The sequence below is a fragment of the Phalangium opilio genome, unplaced genomic scaffold (genome assembly GCF_054372755.1).
Source record: "Phalangium opilio isolate 3A_F unplaced genomic scaffold, DU_Popi_V2 ptg000032l_1, whole genome shotgun sequence".
NCBI lineage: Eukaryota > Metazoa > Arthropoda > Arachnida > Opiliones > Phalangiidae > Phalangium > Phalangium opilio.
In genome coordinates this window covers 8,172,037-8,194,380 of record NW_028324159.1, presented here as the reverse complement: position 1 = coordinate 8,194,380, position 22,344 = coordinate 8,172,037, and the positions used below count along the sequence as shown (strand labels likewise).

At 37.1% G+C, this 22,344-nt stretch overlaps 2 protein-coding genes across 2 annotated transcripts; both read right to left on the bottom strand.

Annotated features, from left to right (window-relative positions):
• Positions 1 to 1,728: 1,728 nt before the first annotated feature.
• On the bottom strand, positions 1,729 to 3,150 carry LOC149685853 (uncharacterized). Its single transcript, XM_089871142.1, has 5 exons — positions 3,032 to 3,150; positions 2,753 to 2,971; positions 2,347 to 2,694; positions 2,155 to 2,262; positions 1,729 to 2,100 (listed from the first exon to the last, which is right to left on the bottom strand). Exons 1-5 carry the CDS (start codon positions 3,113 to 3,115, stop codon positions 1,933 to 1,935), a joined length of 927 nt encoding a protein of 308 aa, XP_089727268.1. The 5' UTR covers positions 3,116 to 3,150; the 3' UTR covers positions 1,729 to 1,932.
• A 42-nt stretch (positions 3,151 to 3,192) lies between these two features.
• On the bottom strand, positions 3,193 to 6,055 carry LOC149685852 (uncharacterized). The gene is made up of 4 exons (XM_089871066.1): positions 4,349 to 6,055; positions 3,619 to 3,715; positions 3,454 to 3,541; positions 3,193 to 3,238 (listed from the first exon to the last, which is right to left on the bottom strand). The coding sequence occupies exons 1-4, from the start codon at positions 6,053 to 6,055 to the stop codon at positions 3,193 to 3,195; spliced, it is 1,938 nt and encodes a 645-aa protein (XP_089727192.1).
• Between the last annotated feature and the right edge of the window lie 16,289 nt (positions 6,056 to 22,344).

The window sequence follows — 22,344 nt, the reverse complement described above, 5'->3', positions numbered from 1 at the left end:
ATTTTGACTATAACCTTCCAAAAATAACAAATATTTTAATAGATTTTTAAAAGGTCTTAAATGAAAGCCATATATTAATAATTGGCGTCTATGTTTGTGCTCCGACTTACTTGGTTTCCCCTAAAACTGTGACACTTTCGTCTTTTGACTAAGTGTTAAGTAGTGTAGAAAGCCTTTCTTGGGCTTTCGTCGTTTCACCGAGCATATAGTAAAATTGTTAGAGCAATTAGCTAGCCTATAGGTCATACTAAATTTTGCCTGTTAAAACTTGTTTAGTTGCGAAGTACAGAATTGTAACGGCCATATCGCAAACGCGAAATGGCGTTACCCCTGGTAGGCCGTTGCTCCTCATAACGTTAAAATTAGCGAGCTTGGGGTGGCAGCGGAACGAGCATACGCTTGTAAAACTATCAGGGGTGTCTAAGAAAGTCCTATTGCACCGCGCAACAGTCCTCGTCGGAATCCCGACAGAGACTTAACCCCTTGACCAAAAGTCAAGGGGGAAGGAACCCTTAGACCCGACTCGAGACCCTGTGTCTATAAAAGGAGGGGCCGGGGACCAGGAGGTTATCTTTTGGCTGCTCACCGAAGAGAGAGCTCTTCCATTTTTACTTTGTTAAATTGTATACTTTAGTTTTTAAGTTAAAAAGATGACTGGGTGAGTTGAAATAAATTATTGTATTGAAACAGTGCTGTATTACTCTACACAGAAAAAACAGTGTTTAGAGTCTAAACATTTTCCTAAACACAAAAATGAAACGCGTTTTTAAACATATTCAAAACCTATACACGTCCTAAGAGAAAACGTTTAGATTTAAGACATGTATAAAGTGTAAGAGCTTAATCTGTAAACATGCCTAAAGATGAAGCGTTTAGATATTAGACGGGTCTAATTTGAAAAGGTTTAGATATTAAACGCGTCTAATTTGAAAAGGTTTAGATACTAAACGCGTCCAATTTGAAAAAGTTTAGATATTAAACGCGTCCAATTTGAAAAAGTTTAGATATTAAACGCGTCCAATTTGAAAAAGTTTAGATATTAAACGCGTCCAATTTGAAAAAGTTTAGATATTAAACGCGTCCAATTTGAAAAAGTTTAGATATTAAACGCGTCCAATTTGAAAAAGTTTAGGTATTGGACGGGTCTAATTTGAAAAAGTTTAGGTATTGGACGGGTCTAATTTGAAAAAGTTTAGGTATTGGACGGGTCTAATTTGAAAAGGTTTAGATATTAGACGGGTCTAATTTGAAAAGGTTTAGATATTAGACGGGTCTAATTTGAAAAGGTTTAGATATTAGACGGGTCTAATTTGAAAAGGTTTAGATATTAGATGGGTCTAATTTCAAGACGTTTAGGTTTTGGATATGTCTAATATGAAATAGTATAGGCTTCACATGTGTTGATTTTTAAAAGATTTAGGTTATGGATACATTTAACACAAAATGGTTTAGGCATTACACCCGTCGAGTTTTATAGATTGTTTAGGCTTATATATTTTGCATATAGGATACACTCAGTAATTACGAATTATATACCATTTTAGAAAAAAATTTTAATTACTAAATTAGAAGTAATTCATTGAATTGCATATCTTCAACTAGTTTTAAATACTTTGTTGACTTCACAAAGTAGCTTTTTGGGCCACTATCCCTGAGGGCATATTCTTGTAAAAACCCTAGAGTTTGTTTAAATATTGTTGGGTAGCTTAAATCAAAAACATAATAAAAAGCCATTAAAGTGAAAATAGCAGTCTTCAATTGTACATCATTCAATTCCATTTGAAAACTTTTGTAGATCAAGAACTTTTCTTGATCATCTTTTTTAATAATTAAGAGGGGGGTCTCTTTTAAAGGACTCTCCAACGTCTGAAAATGAAGATTTATTTTTAGTAGGGATATATCAAAACATAGTCTCAGACAAAAAAATATATATTAACTCACATCTTGCACACTTATTATTGAAAACGATGGTATCTTTTCTGTTTTTTTCTTGCCCTTTTTGGTTGCTCCTGCTTTCGATCGGGGTGTATCACAGAGTTTAGTTTCTAAAAATCTGATAACAGATAAAGTGGTTTCAGCTTCGCTTTGTTCATCTTTTTTCTATTAGAAAATATAAATTAATGAAAACCAGATTAAATGTAATAAAAATTATACCTCTGGTAACTCTTTCTCCGAAATTAGTTCACTTAGCTTGTCAAAATTTTCTAAGAATGTTTTTTGTATGTCCGCCACATTCAATATCATATTCAACTCTGCTTCAAGCTATTGAAAATATTATAATCAGGTAAATTGTAGCAGTTTAAAAAGGTGGAAATTCTCTTCCCTCCAGTTTATTGCGGTACTTACATAACGTGACTCTGTGAAGTGGGGAAAAATGTTACATATTTCTTCGAAATCAGTAGAATTCTTGGCGACCAGTTTTCTTCTTTTCACAAATGTTTGACGGTTTAGTCTTAATATTTTTGGAACGTCTTGTTCGACCTCAGCAAAAGAAGCTCTCAGCTCTACCACCAATTCTTCGTAATTATCCCCATCCAATTCCTCTACCTCAATGCTACATGATGGTGCTTCATCTGGGTTCATATTAATTCTCTTGCGTTTCTTTTGCAATTTATTTAACGCAGATTTTTCATTTCGTTTTTCAAGCCACCTAATGTGCCTAATTTTGGCAGAAAGCTTGTTTATGATAAATTGCTGATAAAAATATGAAAATTAGATTTCTATTAACAGGATGCAATGCTTCTAAACTTACCCAAGGGGTTAGAGCTGTCCTGTCGACATGTATACAAGGGTATTTTGCGTAAAGTTGTTTTCCTACTTCTTGGTACTCTCCTTGTGTTTTCATACTATAGTTTCTCATGAGCCCATACGCCAACTCTTCTATAATTTTCGAAATAATACCCATAGGTTTTCCTTCGGCCAGTCTATGTTCAGTATATTCACTAAATTTTGGTATAACTATGTTTCCTTTCTGTAAGGCCATAGACAAACATAATGTAGACAGTTTCAAATTAAAAATTTTAAGACTTACGAATATCACATTTGTTTCATCATTGTTACATGCAGTTTCTGGGTAGCTGTGCAAATCAACACTGCCCACAATAACATTCTCCATATATGGAGAATCCGCCACACTTTCAATATTAGAAGTATCTGTAGTTGGGGCATCACTACCGCCAATATTTGAAATACCTATAGTTGTATCATTGTCTTTTTCCATAAAAACATCAGAATCATCCTAAAAATTAAACGAGGTTTAACTTGGGGTATATTTGAGTACAGTTTGATTAATAAAGGAACACCATATATTTTACTTGTTCCAAAAATTGTAAACTTATGGTACTATCCGTATAAAAGGAAATTTTAATTACCATAGGTTTTGAATTGCACTCATTAAATGAAAAAACTTCATTTTCTTGTAAAATGATAATTAGGGAATTTTTAAAAGCACACAACAACTCCCAATCATCTAATTCAGTACCGTCACACTCAAGAACAGCTGTTGCACCATTCATTTTCGGCATTGATAATTTGGAACAAGCTGAAAAAACCCCCGGCCAGTTTCATTATTATATTGTAAGGACTATAAAGATATATTAAGCGTTTTTGTTTTCTTACCAGAACTCATGAAACCTAAGTAACTGTCTGCAATAACAGCCTTTTTCAATTTTCTGTCAGATGATGATATTTTAAATACAACGCCAGCCATAATTAACTATGTTGAACAAAATAATTTGAAATATTTTAGTGAAGCAAACTTTCCCAAATCCAAAAGAAAGAACTTTTAGTTCTAATATTCATGCACAATTTATTAAACTACAAACGTACCAATTGTAGAAATGCATAAATATTTATTAAATAAAATATCTTTTTAGCCGTTTTTTTTTGGGAGGGGGGCAGTGTTCGTTACCAGCATGCAGTTAATTTAATTAAATTTGAACTAAACAAACAGGGTTTATATTATGATTCTTTCACAACAGTAAAGCAATCACACAAAACGGTTGAATTTAAGTTTAAGCATCTTGAACTTTGAAGAGGCTTTTAAATGCTTGAAATGGCAGACTTAAATATTTATTAGAAAGTAAAAGGGAGGTTCTATCAAGACCTTGGACTTCCCTTATGACCACTCTAAATTTGGAGTGTTGTAAAGCATAACATATAATTTCCCTTGGTGAAAGTGGGATATCTGTGGCCATTTGTATTTAAGCTTTTTGATTGGTAATAGATACTTCCTTCCACTCAATGGCCTTTTTAGCACATAACGGTTTAAATGGCAGTCAAAAAAATCTATTTCAGCTTGGAGACATATAACGTAAGATACGAGGTTGATACTCGTAACTTCACTTACAACCATAAAGGATGGGCCGGAATCTTCAGAATAATTTTGCAATAAGACAACGTCTTTAGAATAACCATGACCATAAATTGTAATTTCTGGGCTTATATGCATAGAACAAGTGTTCATTGCATTGTCGTCAAATATAATTAACAATTTCCTTATTTCTTCATTAATTTCACGGTCATATCCCTCTTTAACAATATCCAAATCCCCAAAGAAATTTTGATTTTTACCCCCACTGCCATTGCTTTGCTGTAAGCAAAGCCAACGTTGATGCTTAAAAGCCATAGTTTTGGGCACGTCCTTAAAACACCTCCATTTTTTAAGTTTAAAATAAGAATGTTTACTCTCCATCCGCATACACGAATGAAATCTCAAAGGGCCATATTTTATCATTTGATCAGGAAAATGTAACATATAGTGCATTTTTGGGGTGATGTTGGAATCTGGATAAACATTTTGAAAGTTTTCATTGTGCTCCGATATTAAACATTGAAGTGTCATCGCGGTACTATCATTAGCTAGAGAAGAAAAGCAAATCTGTGTTATCTGAGTTAAAATTATAAAGTTTCTCCAATGTGGATTTTGTTTCGGCACTAATTCTCCGATATACAGAGGCATAAGAAAAAGCAAGGTTTTCATAGCCGATGCGGTTTGCTTTAATTCTGCCTTCTTTAAATGTTTCTTCTCTATTAGAGATGGTTTCACGTCCATTTCATTTTTCTGATATGAGAATGATTGAATGGCATAATTAAGTTCATCGAGCGTAAATAGTTTCAATCCATAGATAAAATGGTCGAGCATTAGTTTCGTTTCATACTTAACTACTCCTTCTAGGAGTACGTGCATTGGGTCATGTAAAAGGTCTTTAGTGACTTCAAAGTCTGGTATTCCAATAAATGGACTTTTTTTATTAATTCCCCACTGTTTTGACCAATATACTCTAGTTTTTTTGGAGCAATTATCTAGTGACTCTAGCCTATCATGATGTTCTAAGTTATTTCGCAAAGGAAAATCTACTTGGGTGCATTGTCTTATATTAGGTCTAGTTATTTCGCAGGTTCTGCAAAACTTGAAAGCGCTTCCAACACCTTCTTTGTAGCCACCAATTTCTTGGGCCGCTAGGGTGTCTCCTAGTACATACGCTAATTTACCCTTTACTATCTTCTCAACTCCATTAACAACGCACTTAATACCCAAATTAAATTCGCACATCTCTTTCAAAAAATCATGTAGCACACCATCCAGTCCAAATTCTTTAAGGTCTTTTTGTTTCCCAACAGCAAGTAGCTGTATGGAAGTTAATTTTGATCTTAAATGAGGAGGTAAATTAAGGATTTGCCAGTAAAAAACAGTAACTTTATGTTTCTTTGCATGAGCACCAATCGGATTAGCTATTTCCAAATCATCTAAGTATAATGTAATTAACAAGTTTATGATTTTAAGTTCAGGTCTACCGCTATTCTTATTAGGACACTTCCTTGTTATTTCTTCCCCACTAAATATATCTGACATCATGTCACTTTCCTGTTCTAGCGGAACATTGGATAGATATTCCTCAAGTTCTGGCATTTGCAGAAGATTTTTTAATGATTTAAGAAATGGAACATAATAAGAAAAAGCCTTTTTACTTTTATTAGCATTAGCCATTGGTTGAGTGAGGCTGCTGCGATTGTACTGTCCCACCAGTATACGCACGGGAGGTACGTAATTCATTTCCAACTTAAAAAACATTTCTCTCCTATATGCGGTTTCAAGCCCATCAAATAACGGTCTACCGTCTAAGTTAATGTTTTCTATAGTGTATGTTTTAATTAAATCAGCAGTAGTTGCCATGATATCATGAATGACTTCATCTGATAAACCGTGTTTTTCTTTAAGTTTTAGAGCATAATTTGCCTCTATAAACTTTTGTACCGGTACATCATGATTATCTCTTTCATTAGGTACAAACTCTTCAAATTGCTCAACATTATTCGGAATTCCCAAATCAATATTTTTATGTTTTCGGAACTTATGAGTACGATAAGAGTTATGGTTTTTGAACACTACCCCACATGCATTGCAACGGAAAGATATTTTTGCAGAATGTTTGTGACTGCGAAGAACGTGTCGTAGTAGCAGTTTATCATCCTGGGTGTAGTAGCTGCAGAATTGACAAACTAGAATTTGTGCCATCTCTACAATTTAGAAAGTGGCATTTGCCTAAACAAAAACATTTTTCGACGTTATTTTGTTATTGTTTATCAATGAGATTAACTTAGTTGGGGCCCAATCTTTAATACCTAGGCTCTAGCTTAATGGCATTAAAGACAGTTTTAATACTAGTACTGTATTTATTAACTGAACGGTATTATAATAGGGACTTAGCTCCGCCCCCTGACGCCATTCTGGTATTTCTTTTTTTTTATTTCAGAGTTTGAGGCTATTTCAGCCTGTCTTCCGATCCCCCTCTAGGTATCTTATCTAGCTAGAGCGAGGTTCAGTGACCTAGTACTGCCAAGTTTCTATTACTGGCTTTACAACTTCATTTCCCTTTAAAAGCCAGAATGTCTATTTTTGTACATTTAGAATAGAATGCTATTGGTTGTTGGGGAATCATGTGGAACAATATTGAAGGAGTGAATATTAATAATAATATTAAGCAGTCAATTATCATTATTGAATTATATAATTATTATTAAATTATTATTATTATCCATACCATTTACACAAGGAGGCCTGGCTTTAGACTCACACAGTGAGTCAGGCCTCCTTGTGTAAACCCTGAAGCCTGGTATGTAAACTATGTATAGACTAACAAATTTGCCGTAAATCTTTAATTTTCCCGCCTTTACAAGAGTACCTTCCACTTTAATAACCCTTACATCTTTGTGCTATTTAATCTTTTATGAAATTATAAATACACTATCCTACCTTTTTTGTTCAACTGCCCAAGGTTTGAAGTTAAGAAAAATTACACAAATATACACATTCAAAATATTGTAAGGAAATTTTTTGGAATATATTAAAAGCATTTGAAAATTAAAAACATTTTAAAATTGAAAGGTTTTTAATTTAAAAATATACATAGTTTCCACTAAAGGGGATTTTTGTCTTTCCCCCAGTGTTGCCAGACCGTTGATGAGTCAGAAGACTGAACAAAGATGGCTAAAAGTTCAGATTGAATCAGTATTCAGCACTTGACTAACCTGTTACACCAAGGGTCTGACAACACTGCACTGACTTTAAGCTAAGAGGGAGGGATTTTCTGTAGCCTCAACAGTGAAAACTATCTATTTTTAATAACGTTAAATACAAAAAAAAATAATTTTACCTATTCGTTAAAGTTTTCCAACGTTGATAAGTTATTTTCAACCAAAAGTTATCTAACAGTATCTTGAGTCCAGACTAAACTAAACCAGTTAGGCTTAGTTTTTGAATATCAGAAAAGCATTCAAATGATGCTATTTCATTTTAAAAAATAACCTTTATTTATCTAGAATGCTACTAAACTTAATGGATTATCATTAATAATTACTTACCAAAGTAGCAATAAATATCTTCCTTGGTCAATTAATATTCTTCTGCACTCTTCAGCGTTGCCTGACCTCGTGTAAATGCAGGCAGGAATGGCCGCCTTTCTTTAGGAGAATTTTTTCGCGAAAGAGTTACCTTGAACTTGACACTCTCTTCCAACTTGACGTACGGAAACTTTGCAAAACGCTTAATTTTCCAAATAGCGACAAATTATCTTGGCACCGCGCGACTGCAATGGGTTTTCCCTCCTTGAGAGGTAAAGCGCTCGAACCTTTTTTTTTTCCTACTGCCCACTAGAAGCGCGCGAACCTTAATTCGTTCACCCGTTCTTAGGAATTGGAGTGGGGGGGGGCGTTGAAGACCAGCATGGGGGACCGCAACAAAGACGACGGAACAGAGTTGGAAAAACTTCTTTTTTTTAATATATATATCTCTTCGGCCAATTTTTTTGTTAGTCACGTGTCAAAATAGATTTTCGAAGAAAGAAATTTTAGGCCAAATTACATTTCCCGCATTTCGTTATTTCAGACTAGGAGAATTTATACCATTTACACCAGAAGGCCAGGCTACTTGGTGGACAAAGGTCAGTACCAAATAGCCACGCCTCCTGGTGTAATCCTCCTAGTTTGAAAACTGTGTATTTCTATAAAGCGAGGTCATGGCGAGATACACATTATATATAATTACGAAAAATTAAATTTTATATTTTAATAATAAATGTTAAACATGTATATTTGTATGATAAAAATATGGTACATGATGTTCATGTTGAAGTTTCTCAAAAATTTAGTAATGCTCAGAGCCTTCTGCTATTTCTAAGGCACTTCGTTTCCTTTCCAAAAATATACATGTATTTAAAATCTAAACAGATCCAAATCACTATAGTTATTTTCTAAATGCCAGTGTTCAGATATAAACCCCACTGTTTAGACAAGCGTTGAGCGTGCGCTTAGTTTCCTATGTGTTTAGGTTTTATACGTGATTATGACGAGTTTTTTCATATATTTATGTTTAGCTTTTATGTGTTTAGGATTTAAACAGTATGTCGTTTCAATATTAAACACTTTAAAAAAAAATGTTTATAATTTAAGCGTGTTTAGTTTTTTGCGCTGTGTTTAAACCCTAAACGTTGTTTTTTGTGTGTAGGGTAAGCCTACCAGTTTTGTAGGGCTTACAAACTGGCGCCCAACGTGGGGCTTTGAGATAATAGAGTAATACATGTACTTAGTTTAATTTTTCTTTAAGTTTAAATCGAAAGAATGTTTGGGTCGCGAGCCGATTTAGTTGATTGATAGTTAGTTAGTACAGTTAAGTAAAATTAGATATAGCGATTTCGCTATTATTTAGTTATGCTGGAAACTAGATCCGGGGGTTCCTCTAATAATGACGAAGGAGCAGTGTCCGGAGACCCGGCGCTGCAAATGAGTCAAATTAATAGTGATGCCCTGCGTCAAGCCTTCCAAGGTTTTGTCTCAGGTAGTGGGGCAGCTAACGTTGGAAATCCAACTCAAACACCCCAGGTAAGGTTGCGAGTAGACGCTCCAACCTATTTAGGACCCGCAGATGAGAAATCTCCGATGGATTACCTCGAGGATCTTCTGCGGTATCAATCAGCGACCGGCTATAGTGATAAGGATATCCTTTTTCACGTGATCCCTTTGTATCTACAAGGGCCGGCCGATCGCTGGTTTAAATTTGTGGGGGGTTCAGCCGCTTTCAAAAACCTTTCGGAATTCCGAGATTGTTTTTGAAAAGAGTATCAGGCTACTGATTACTCTAGGCGCATTCAAATTGAGTTGGATAACCGAACTCAAGGAGAAAATGAACCGTTGACTCAGTACATCCATTGTTTATCGGAGTATTCTCACCGATTAGAAACACCGGTCGGTGTACAAATTCAGCGCGTCCTACGGCAGTGTCATTCGACATACCGTAGAATGATAAGGGGAAAGCTTTCGCTACCCTAACTGAATTGGCTGAGGAGGCTAAGATTATTCAATCTGATCTCCTAGCCGAGGTAATGTACAGACCCCCACCGTCAATGGCGGAATCCTTAGAACCTGGTTTGGAATCCTTAGAACCTGGTTTGGCATAGGGGCAAGTGCTACGATTGAGCAATCGCATCAATCGGTTAGTAAAGCCGTCACTATGTCTGTTTCTGCGGATGCAAATGCATTTGCGGGAAACCAGGTGGGAGTAGGATTGGCAGCCTTGGATCCGTACTCTTGTTTTAGAGTACAGAGACAAGTGATGAGCGGAGTAAATACTCGTTCAGATAATAATTCTGGTGCAACTTTTAATGCACAATCCATTGGCGGAAATCCAGTCCAAAGGAGAGGTAATCGGGGTATTGGGCGCTGTTACAAGTGCAACCAACCCGGCCATTTCAAAAGGGATTGTACTAATCCGGGAAATGGGCAAACGAGGCAACCAAGATAATCGGAAATCCGAATTATTCTTGGGAGGGGCCTCGTGATAAAATTGAAACCAAAATAACGAGGGCCAAAAACCAGTCAAGAAATTCGAAAACTCGAATTTTCGCGCCATCGGTTAATCGCTGTTCCGATTTTGGCGGGAAAACTCCCCCATTGTTGAGATTTCAAGCTATGGGGCAATCGTTCCTTGGCTTGTTAGACAGCGGATCGTCAGTTTCTTTGTTGGGCGATGAATTCATACCCATATTCGAAGAACGAGAAATGGCGATAAAAGCTAATAGAACAGTGGTTAGATTCGGTCGCGGCACTTGCCGTGTAGCCGGAGATATCCGTCTCCAGGTATATTGGCCCGGAGGGAAAAGAAGGCAGCGCTTTCTTATTGTCCGAGGTCTTACACCCTCAGTTATTTTTGGGAGAGATTTTCTTCGAGGAACGGGGATAGACATTAGGTTAAGTGAAGGTGGGTGGTCAATCGGCCCCTTCCCTCAAAAAGTCATCCCGTTCGATACGGAAGAAATGGAAAAAGGGGCGTTTAATTGCTTTGGCGAAATCGTCAAAAGCGAAAAAGACCCCCTTAAAGGTGTTAAAAGCTTTAGCGTCGAAATCGACCTGTTGCAAAGATGAAAGAGCTAGGTTGGTGGATATGCTTTCGGAATTCCAAAGTATATTCACAAAGAAACCTGGCGAAACCTTGCTAATTGAGCACTCTATAGAGACGGGCGACGCTAGGCCTATAGCGTGTCATCCCCGTCCGGTTAGCAATAAGAAGAGGGAGGAGATCGACAGGGCTTTTGATGAGTTGTTGAAATTGGGAGTTATACGACCATCGAATAGTTCCTGGGCGTCCCCAATTGTACTTGTTGAAAAATCTAACCCAAAGCCGGGTGAGATCAAACGGCTTTGTGTAGATGTGCGGAGGTTAAATGACGTGACTACCGCCGATAGGTATCCAATGCCTTCGATACCTGATATTTTAGCGTACTTAGGGAAGGCGCGGTACTTCACGACAATAGATCTCACAAAGGGGTTCCTCCAAGTGAGGATGAAAGATAGCGATATACAAAAGACAGCTTTCGTGTGCCATAGGGGACTTTACGAATTCGTAAAGATGCCCTTTGGAATTAAAAACGCCCCGGCAACTTTCATGCGATTAGTTGACCGTGTGTTAGGACACTGCAAATGGAATTTCGCTCTCGGTTTTTATGATGATATCACCATATATTCCGAGACGTTTGAGGATCATTTGATTCACATCCGAGAAATTCTACGCCGCCTTAAAGATGCCGGGTTAACTATTAATCCGAGCAAGGTGCAACTTTGCACCAATACCGTTAATCTTCTCGGTTATAAGGTTGGTCCAGGGCGCTGTATGCCAAATCCGGATAAGTTTCGAGCGATTGAGGAATTCCCGATCCCTCGAGACGTGAAATCATTACAAAGATTTCTTGGCATGATAGGTTATTACCGCCAGTTTATACCGAACTTTGCGGGAATAGCTCGTCCTTTGTATAACCTATTTAAGAAGGACGCTATGAGGGAGTTAGTGGAAAAGGTAAAGAGTACCTCGGAATTAGCTCTCCCGGATTTGAATAAGAAATTTCTTATTCAAACCGATGCTAGTAGCCACGGCTTGGGTGCAGTATTGGCACAAGAGAAAGATCGAGGGTTAATGCCTATCTGGTTTATAAGTCGTGGGCTGACTCCAGCAGAGCGTAATTATTCCACTACAGAGTTAGAATGTCTTGCAGTAGTATTCGCTCTCAAGAAATTCAAAATGTATGTTGAAGGTACTGATGTGATAATCGAAACCGACCATCAGGCCCTTCAATGGCTTAAAAAGATGAAAGATTAGCCCGCTGGTCTCTAGGCCTTCAATAATTTAATTACGAGGTGCGATACCGGCCTGGTAAATTAAATTTGGTAGCAGATGCTCTAAGTCGGGCACCAATCTAAACCGAATTGGCCGATGAAGAAGCCGTCATATTGGTTGCAAATGAAGTAGTGGGGGGTGACAAACCCAAGTTGGGTTTACCCTTTAATAGAGAAACCATCATAAAATCCCAAGTTACTGATCAAGAGTTATCTCGTTTAATCGAGGAATTAGAGCGGGTTAGAAGCTCTGTAGACCCGGAAACGGCGGTTCAAGCCGGGGCAGTTTTAGATCAGTACATAATGGATAAGGATGGGTTGCTATTAAGATACTTTGCACCATGGGACGAGGAGGATGAGGATGCCCTAGAGAAATCTTGGAAGATGGTAATACCTCGAAGCTTAAGACTAGAGGTAATCAAATATTTTCACGACGAGCCCCTTGCCGGCCACCTGGGAGTTTGTAAAACGTATAAACGTTTACAATCCCGAGTCACGTGGTCGGGTATGAAGCGCGACGTTTTGAAGTATGTTCGGGGTTGTGAGATGTGTCAAAAATCTAAGCTATCTGCACAATTAAAACCCGGGCTGCTATCAAGCGTTCGTAGCGAAAGGCCGTGGGAATTAGTGACCTGTGATCTCATGGGTCCCTATACTCGGAGCTCCATTTCACTAAGTGGGTAGAAACCTACCCCTTACGAAAAATGACTACGGAGAAAATATGGGAGAAGTTATTTGAAGTTTTCTGTCGATTTGGATTCCCAAAGGAACTGATTACTGATAATGCTTCTGTGTTTTCCAGTCCGAAATTCAAGGAGACATGTAAAAGATTGGGTATACGCCCGAAAAATAAATCTCCGTATCATGCTCAGGCAAACATTACTGAGCGCATGACTAGGAATATCAAGCCTGTGATTATTTCTTATATTGAGAAACATAGGGATTGGGATGCTCGTATTCCTGATTTGGGCTTCGCTTTAAGGTCGGCTGAAAACAGCTCGACTGGATTCACGCCCGCGGCGATGAATGTCGGTAGAGAGCTCTGCGCTCCGTTAGATTGGGAATTGGAACCGGTAAATATTTACCAGAACCGAAACCCAGATCTATATGCTGAGAGACTGAAGGTTAGACTTCATGATGTTATCGATCATGCAAGGCATAACCTGCAGGACTCGAAGCTGAAGCAGAAACTGCACTACGACAAGCGTCGGAGACACGTGTATTTTCGACGTGGCGACCTTGTTTTGCGCCGTACGCACCCACTTTCCGATGCGAGTCGTGGTTTCACGGCTTCGCTCGCGAAAAAGTACGACGGCCCATTCGTAGCGCAGGAAAGTACTACCCCGTTGACGTACAGGTTGGAGGAGGAAACTACGCGAAAACTCGCTGGTATCTCTCACGTTTCAAACCTGAAACGGTACACTCCACCTTGGACGGGAGACTCTCCGCAGGATAGCGAAATCGCCGGTGAAAATTCACCTGTCGATATAGCTAAGCCTAAACGTAGGAGGAGAGAGCGGAGAGAGAGCGAAAAGAGTGTTCCTCGCCATAGGTACAATTTACGTTCCACCAAAGGAAACCCTTCGTAACGTTTTTGGGTTGGGGAAACCACGACACTCTTTTCATTTAACCCTCGGGAATTGTAAGAAACCTTACGCTTACCGAAATACTAATTTATCTTGCGCATACGCGCGACTTAAATAGTAGTACCAAATGTAGCTGTACCAGCAATAGAGGTCGCGCCCGGAGTCAGGGTTAAATAAAAAATGTTCTAGAAGTTCAGGAACCAGGATAGTGACTTAAGGTCTTTTTGCTTAGGGTCTAAATCAGCGTGACATTTTTCTGGGTTCTTGGAAAAAGTTTTCGTTGCTAGGTATTTCATTTTGCACTGTGGATACAGGGGTATAGGATAGTTCTAGAAAGTTCTGTGTCAACATTGAGGGGCTAGTTCCTCATCTATTGTACGAAATAATTTCTTTTCAGTTTATTTTAAAGGGATAGGTTTAAGTTTAAAGGGTTAGTAATATCTTTATAATGTTAATTTAAGGTATTTTGTTATTATTTACTGATTAATTGTAAATTTAATTCGATTTTTGAGTTAAGATGGTTACAAAGTACTTGAGGCATCGTCGTATGCAAGTAGGAGCTGTTATCTTCAGTCAAACTCAAATGACGTTCGTGGCAAGGAGCTAAACTTTACTTTAGCTCGCGCATTTTAAATACAGTTTTTTCCATAAATATCTTTTATGGGAGGTTAATTATATGATAATTAATTAAATTTAAGGTGCGGAAACTAACTTTCATCAATATTTTCCATGTTTTTGGTAATTTTTTCCCTCTTATTCCCTTATCCACGAGCGGCTAAATGTGCGCCTGTTTTTGTTATTATCAAGTTTTGCAAACTGAATAAATTTCCCCTTTTCCAAATTTTACTAAAAAGAATATGTTTTTACCCCTAATTAATGATACCTTTCCAAATTATGGCTAATTAGCTTGTTTATTGCCACCTTTTCCAAAAAATTATTATTTTTAGTTCCTTTCTACCCTAAAAAGAGGCGCACTTTTAGCCATTCGTGTTTTTGTTATTGTCAAGGCTTATCAACTGCATAAATATCCTCTTTTCCAAAATATTACTAAATTTTGTATGCTTTTTTAGCTCAAAATATTGGTCCTTTTCCAAATCATTAGACCCAACCATAACATTTTTTAAAATGGCTGGGAAACTTTATAATCCGCTTAACATTAACACAGAAATCCTTCCGATAAACTGTTGATATGGATGATGAAAGCCATGAAAACATTGATTAAAATAGTTTCCGCACCTCAAATGTATTTAATTATCATATGATTAACCTAAAAGAAATGATATTTGTTGAAAAAACTGTATTTAAAATGCGCGAGCTCAAGTAAAGTTTTTCCGCTGTACAGCTTTCTCCGCTGAAAGATCACTTTGTGTGGGCTCATACAGTTCGAAGAAACTCAAGGACACTTCGCTTGATGCCTGGTAAGTATTTCTTTAATTAATTATGGTGTCCAATTATTATAGCATTAAAATGAAAAGAACTCTTAAAGTACAGGCTCCAAATGGTTTACGTTAGGCTTTGGTTTTATGGCTCGTAACTCTTGTTCTACAAAGGATACAGGGATGTCCTTTGAGTATGTTATAGTCCTATTTATCCCCTTTCCAACGATACTAAAAACGTAAGGTTCTACCAATCAGGGGCCGAAGAATGAAGCAAAATGTTAATAAACATTCGCTCCATTGACTTAAGACGTACTTATTTTACAAAACACCTATTAACTCTGTTCCTGCTAGAGATACGTGGATGTCCTTTGAGTATGTTATAGTCCTATTTGCCCCCCATCCAATTATACTAAGAACTAGGGCTAGGACAAAAAGGGGCAGAGATATTAAGCTTAAGCGACAGTAGGTCCTTATTAGAAACTTATATAGGAAATTATTAACCTATGCTAAAGTGGGAGTAAAAGTGTAATATTGGCGTGTTGAGGAAACTAAAAAGATAAGGTATAAATTGCCTTCGTTATGGAGCTTGGTTTCCTCTCAAAGAAAAGTAAGAAAAAAGATGGGCGTACTATTTTATCTTGTATTCCTTTTCCTTCTGATTAAAAACAGACTTCCTGAAAACCAGGGGAAAATATATCCCGGTAATATAAAATATACTTTATGGAATTCGTGGTTTTTCTTTGCCTTATATATTTGGCTCGTGTTTGTGTCTTTACTTAGTGTTAAAGTTTGTCCGCATCGAACATGTCGTTCCTTTATGACTGTGGTCAGTTCTTTTTCCCTGATTGGGTCAAAACTTCTCCTCCTCTGGTAAGTATGCTAATTATTAATTAAAAAGTTTAAATTTATTTGACTACTTAAATTACTAAGAGTGAATTAAGAACGAAAAGTTTTTTCTGATATATTTTATTTTATTTTTTTGTGAAAATTCACTTAGTTTAAAATTAAGTCCCGTGACAATATTATTTTTATTAAAAGGGATTGTTTTCCCCATTACTGATTTTATTTACCTATTTTATTTATTAACTAATTTATTTATTTTATTTATTTACTTATTTATTTATTTATTTATTTATTTATTTATTTACTTATTTATTTATTTATTTATTTTATTTATTAATTAATTTATTTATTTATTTATTTATTTACTTATCAATTTATTTACTTATCAATTTATTTACTTTAGACTCCAGACTCTGGGCACGGACACATATTTTGCAAAAAAGATTCTTGGTGGCCTGGGATGTTAATCAACAGGCCGGACACTGGTCACCCTGAATCAAAACCAAACGGTGTGTGGATCCACCGGTTTGGAGATAACAGCGTCAGTCAGGTAAAATTATATCATCTTTGAATTGTTTTTCACTGAAATACGCATGCGCCACTTCTAAAATTGCATCTATACCCAATTGAGCTATGAAAGTCTATAAAATACCTCGTTTGGGTAAAAACAAGATGATCTAGCCCATAATTAAGCAACATCGTTTACTTTTGATTTTTAGCAATATATTTTCGAGGCTCGTAACTCTGGTTCAACTAGAGATACGGGGATGTCCTTTGAGTATGTTATAGTCGAATTTGCCCCCCATTCAAGCATACTAAAATCTTAGGGCTAGGACAAACAGGGGTTGAGATATTAAGCAAAATGTTCGTCCACTCCACAGGATTTGCGTCACACCCAACTTTCGAGGCTCGTAACTCTGGTTCAACTAGAGATACGGGGATGTCCTTTGATTATGTTTTAGTCCAATTAGTCCCCCATCTAACCATACTAAAAACTTAGGGCTACGACAAACAGGGGCTGAGTAATTAAGCAAATCTTAAACAAACACACCTTCTTCCAAAGGATTAACATTACACTATATTTTGGAGACTCGTAACTCTGTTTATATTAGAGATACGGGGATGTCCTTTGATTATGTAATAGTCATATTTCCCCCCCCCCTCTCCTTTGTTAACATTTTCCCCATAGGATACTACATATAGGGGGAAAAACCTGGATAATTCAGGGAAGTATATGTGGAAAAATGAAGTATGAAAAAAAATCTGCGATCGTCCGAGATTGTTCAGCGTTTGAGCCAGAAGTCAGCTGCGCAACGAAATAGATCTCGACGACAGTGACGAGTCGGTTCAACGCAAAATGAATGCCGCCTTCCATCCTGGTCGGGAAGTGACCTTTTTTATTTTTTTCTTCTTTCTATTGGTTTAGCGAGGTCGAGGTCGAGGCGCCAAATGACGCTGTGGCCGACGTCGTCTCTTTGAACGTCGACCCTATCTTACTGTTGAAAGAATCGGGGAAGATGGAGGTCTTGATCAAATTGCTGGACAATCTGAAGGCGGAAGGACATCGCACTCTCGTCTTCAGCCTCTCCTCCAAAATCCTCGATATCATGCAAAAGATTCTTCATTCAGCAGATGATTTTGCCGATGACGAATCCACAAGGACAAGTCAAAGGAGAATAAACATTAGTGCATCTGTAATAGATGAGACAAACTTCTCTGAATGTCAATTTTCCGAAGATGAGGATAATGAAGCCCCGCAATACGCTAATACTGATAATCGTGAAACATCAAGTGAACGCGAAACAACCTGACGCAAAAAAAATTCAAATGCGGTTGTAATGAAATTTGAAAAAAGCGGCGGCCATTTTAGATCTAAATTTTACGCTCTATCAAATGGTGTGCTTGATTTTGCTCTCAAATGATTTTTGACCTTATTCATTCATACCGAAATCCTACCGGATAATGAAAGGTTTGGGCCGGATAATGAAAGGTTTGGGCGGAATAATGAAAGGTTTGGGCGGGATAATGAAAATTTTAGGCTAGATTTTACTTTAGCCCTTAGCACCTTCAAAGCACACAGTTTTTCAATATATATCATTTATTTAAGGTTAATTAAGGGATAATTAATGACATTTAAGTCGTGGAAATTAATTAAAATATATATTTTCCATGTTTTACCCTTCATATTATAGGTTAGGCTAGGTTTGTTTAGGTTAGGTTTGGTTTGCTTAGGTTAGGTTTGGTTAGGTTAGGGTAGATAGGGCGTAGCCTACGTTAATCAAGGCCCGCGCATAGCCTTATGGCTATGGGCGGCATTGAAAGGACGCGCCAGCTTGTTTTTTGCGCTTGATTCTCGAAAGGTGGCGCTTTTAGATAGTAAATGTTAAGGGATCTTCCATTTATTTGAATTTGTAGAGCGGGAAGATCAGAGGGATCATGCATAAAATTGTTTTGACTAAAATATTTTTTACATAAGGAAACGCATGCATTTCTTATATCTCATTATAATTATTATTATTTAAAAGATAAAATTTATAATAATAATTATTAGAAGGATAAAATTTATAATAACAATTATTAGAAAGATAAAATTTATAATAACAATTATTAGAAAGATAAAATTTATAAAAATTATTATTAGAAAGATAAAATTTATAATAATTATTATTAGAAAGATAAAATTTATAATAACGTAGGCTCCGATTGAAATTTTTATTTTAATGTTGGAGTCGCAAATATTCATTATATATTATTATAATTAGAAAGATCTTATAGAAAGATAAATATTATAGTTAGAAAGATAAATATTATAATTATACTTAGAAAGATCAATTTTATATTTATAACTAGAAAGATAAATTTTATAATTCTTATTGGAAAGATAAAATTTATAATTCTTATTTGAAAGATAGAATTTAAAATTTTTATTGGAACGATCCAGCGGCTCCAACCCAGCACTTATGCTTCTGCTCAGCAGACGATGCTTATATAGTACGGGGAAAGGTCAGAGGTAACGCTGTGTGTTAATCCTCTATGTAACCGTACACCCCTGGAGTAGAAACCCAGGAGGTCCCTTGATTATTACGGGAGGTTACAGTAATAATACCAACAATCTTCCCAGAAGTGATTAATAAATACGTTAGTAATCAACAACATTTTTCATAGACATACGAAATATTGTGTACAGTGTAAGCATTTAATTAATATTTTGTACAAGTTTACTTATGAGGAAAATCATTTTATTAATATTTTTTACACGCTTAGGTATGACTGAAATAATTTTAGTGGTATTTTAAACAATATAAGTGAAAAGTTCCAAGTCTGTTGTGTCCTTTGACTGATAACAGCTGCCCCTATCTTCGTGGCGTCGATAGCCAAGTAATATAGACAATTACTTTCATGGACACACTAAATATTGTATGTCGTTGATGACTGCGGTGGCCATGTATAGAAGTTTCGTGTCATATGTTTTGGTGCGGATGTGAATACGATGTTGCAAAAGCTAGTTGGTAAAGTCACGAAATCCAGAATTGGCCAGAACTATGTCATTATTCGAACATTTCCACATGAAAGAATAAACACTAGGGTCATTGCGGCCTTGGAAGAGCCTTTTCATCCTCAATATTTAGAATTAAAATAACCCTTTGCGTGACGATTGTAGCATAAAAATTGTCGGCATGAACGTAAAATCGAATTCGAAGGTCAAAAGATTACACGGTCCTCCAAAATATTATTGCTTTCCCAAATTACAACACGTTTTCAAGCCAAGGGTTCAGATGACCACGGCTGGTTATGTCCTTGATATTATTTGACCATATTCGCTATTTAAACCCGAAGAACTCTTTGGTCATTTTTCATATTCAGTGATGAAGTTCTGGCAGACCGTGGATTTGTGACTCTATACTAACTTCTTTTCGGCGTGGATAATTTTTCAATGAAAGAGAAACGCGACTAAGCACCTCTGAATTGAATCGCTGAAGAAAAGAAACATACCTAAAGTATGTAATGAATATTTTCAAAGTCTTCAACATCGTACCTACGTCCATACCATACGTCACAAAACTATTACACATTACAACGCCTATCATTCGGAGCTTCATCACAATGACAACTTAGGAGATGCGATGGATAAAATGTTTACAACAGGACATATCGAGCGCCATTTGAAACCAGTAATTGAAAGAGGAATTTTTCCTAAGGTATCACAATAGCAAAAGCTTGAGGACATTGATTTGTCTGACTTCCCAGTTCAGTGCGAAATGGACGTGAAAAGCGTCGTTATATAAGCGACTTCAAAGCAAGATATGATGAGTCTTACGTTGTTTTGACCGTAGAGACATCTGGTTCCCCAGTAGCATTTCCCACCCTTTTTGTAGTCGGTTTATTGTCGGTACTGGCGGTTAGTTGTCCGAATAAGATAATTGTCGTTAAACGTCTTGAAACCACCGTAAGTCGGATACTCGACTCAAAACAGGACGTAGAATCCCCAACAGCAAAAAAGTCGGGCCGACACCAAATCTGATCAATCGGCCCGATAGAGTTATTGGACTGTCTGTCCACAATAATTCATTTCCAGTCCATTGAGTAGTCGATGAGCGCTCGGATAAGAATCAAGCTGGCTTAAAGAAGACTTAAACTAACTTGTCTACCGACAGGTGGTATATTGGATCATCGTCACTAAATTGACTCAAAACTAATTAATCGGACAGCCGTCACTTAACCGACTAAATGTATTTTCTGCATGGTATTTATGGGGCGCGTCACTACACCGACTTGAAAACTTTTCGATGTAGACAACCATCTGGATTTGGACATACTAGGGGTTGATACACTGCCGTCTCTGTGCATTATCATGATTCAAAAGGGCTATAGCGCCGGCGTCAAAAAGTGATACGGAAAGCAACCTTTTAGCGCCTTGCATTTCCCTCTTAGTTATATCGAAGGGGTCTATTACTCTTTCTTTATGAGCTTTTAAAGACTACGAAACGGGTGTCCATACGAACAAAATTGAAGGCAAATGGATTACTGCAAAGAAGTATCTGCCAAGATTTGGGTATAAGAAAGGGTCAGTTCAAGGCTACTTATCCTTGAATATGCTCAACTATAAAGCTGAAAGGGAGAAAAAACTGTTTAGGGGGGAAATGATTACACATATTGTACAATAATATAACCAAACTAAAGTAGAATCGCTTTCCGATTCTTATTGGCCTATTTTTTACAATCATCAGAGAATAACATATATCATTAATGTGCATAAAAACATTCTTATTTTTTTCTTCTTGTTTTCAAATCACCTTTTAGTCTTGTCATGTTCCTCTACAGCCTCTTAAGTAGACGTCTACAGTTGCCTCTTTGAAAGTGGAGTACAGATTATAGAATGAATAAGCAAATCGGAAGTAAAGTAGTGATTACATGGCGTGACAGCGAGCCTCCACTTGCCTGACAAGGCTTTTAGTTTGAGTGCAAAATTTGGCTTTCCGAATTCGCGATCTTCCATTAGATTTCAAATCCCGGCAGAGTTTATGTTTCAATTATTGGCGCTTAATCAATTAGTTACAAGGCCACTTTATTTTGGTCTTAGTTGTGAGGCCAGTATCAAAAGCTAGGATCATTTTGAAGTTATGGTCCACTAGTTCCCGTCTAAAAAAGAAACTATGTTAGCCACGTGGAGTGGCCTCACAGTGGGGCGGCTATAGACACCTGGTTGAGAGGCCAAGAAGTGGGAAGTTGCCTTTGGTGACATAATGTTTTATTATTTTGAGCGAATTTTGAGTCGAGAATGGACTTTTTTTTAATATTGTTGAGAATATTAGGTATCTAAAATGCTACGAAACCATGGTCTCTCCTGACTCCACAATTGTCTCAACACCTACTTTACCCTCACTCCAAACAACACAGTCTGTGGCCCTTCTGACCAACGTCCGTAATTTAACTCGTTACAAACTGGCTGAACTCACAAATCTCGCTTCTGTGCACAAACTCTCTCTCATAGCGCTCACAGAGACTTGGTGGCCCCCTGAAGTTTTAGACAGTGAATACTCCATTCCTGGCTTCACTCTCTACCGACAAGATCGAATTACAAGCAATTACGATGGCGTTGCTTTGTATCTCCTTTCTACCTTAAATGTCTTGACTTTAAGCCATAGTGACATTGGCCTGGTTAATTTTGCTTCTAACACAGACGGTCTTGACATTTTAACCATCCAAATCTCCCAACCAACGTTTCAACTCATTATCTGCCTCATATACCGCTCCAACAATGCAGCATACAAAAATCACGACCCATTACTCGCGTTCATCATCGCGTTAGCCAAGTACTGTGATAATAACAATTTACTACTACTCTTCCTAGGAGATTTTAATTACCCACTAAT

Coding starts and splice junctions, on each gene's coding strand:
- LOC149685852 (XM_089871066.1), bottom strand. CDS start 6,055: ATGAATTACGTACCTCCCGTGCGTATACTGGTGGGACAGTACAATCGC. Junction 3,716..4,348: donor CCGGCCCATCCTTTATGGTT/GTAAGTGAAGTT, acceptor TGTTCAACATAG/TTAATTATGGCTGGCGTTGT. Junction 3,239..3,453: donor TTAGATGATTGGGAGTTGTT/GTGTGCTTTTAA, acceptor TTTAATTTTTAG/GATGATTCTGATGTTTTTAT.
- LOC149685853 (XM_089871142.1), bottom strand. CDS start 3,115: ATGGAGAATGTTATTGTGGGCAGTGTTGATTTGCACAGCTACCCAGAA. Junction 2,263..2,346: donor ACTTCACAGAGTCACGTTAT/GTAAGTACCGCA, acceptor TATTTTCAATAG/CTTGAAGCAGAGTTGAATAT. Junction 2,101..2,154: donor CGGAGAAAGAGTTACCAGAG/GTATAATTTTTA, acceptor ATTTTCTAATAG/AAAAAAGATGAACAAAGCGA.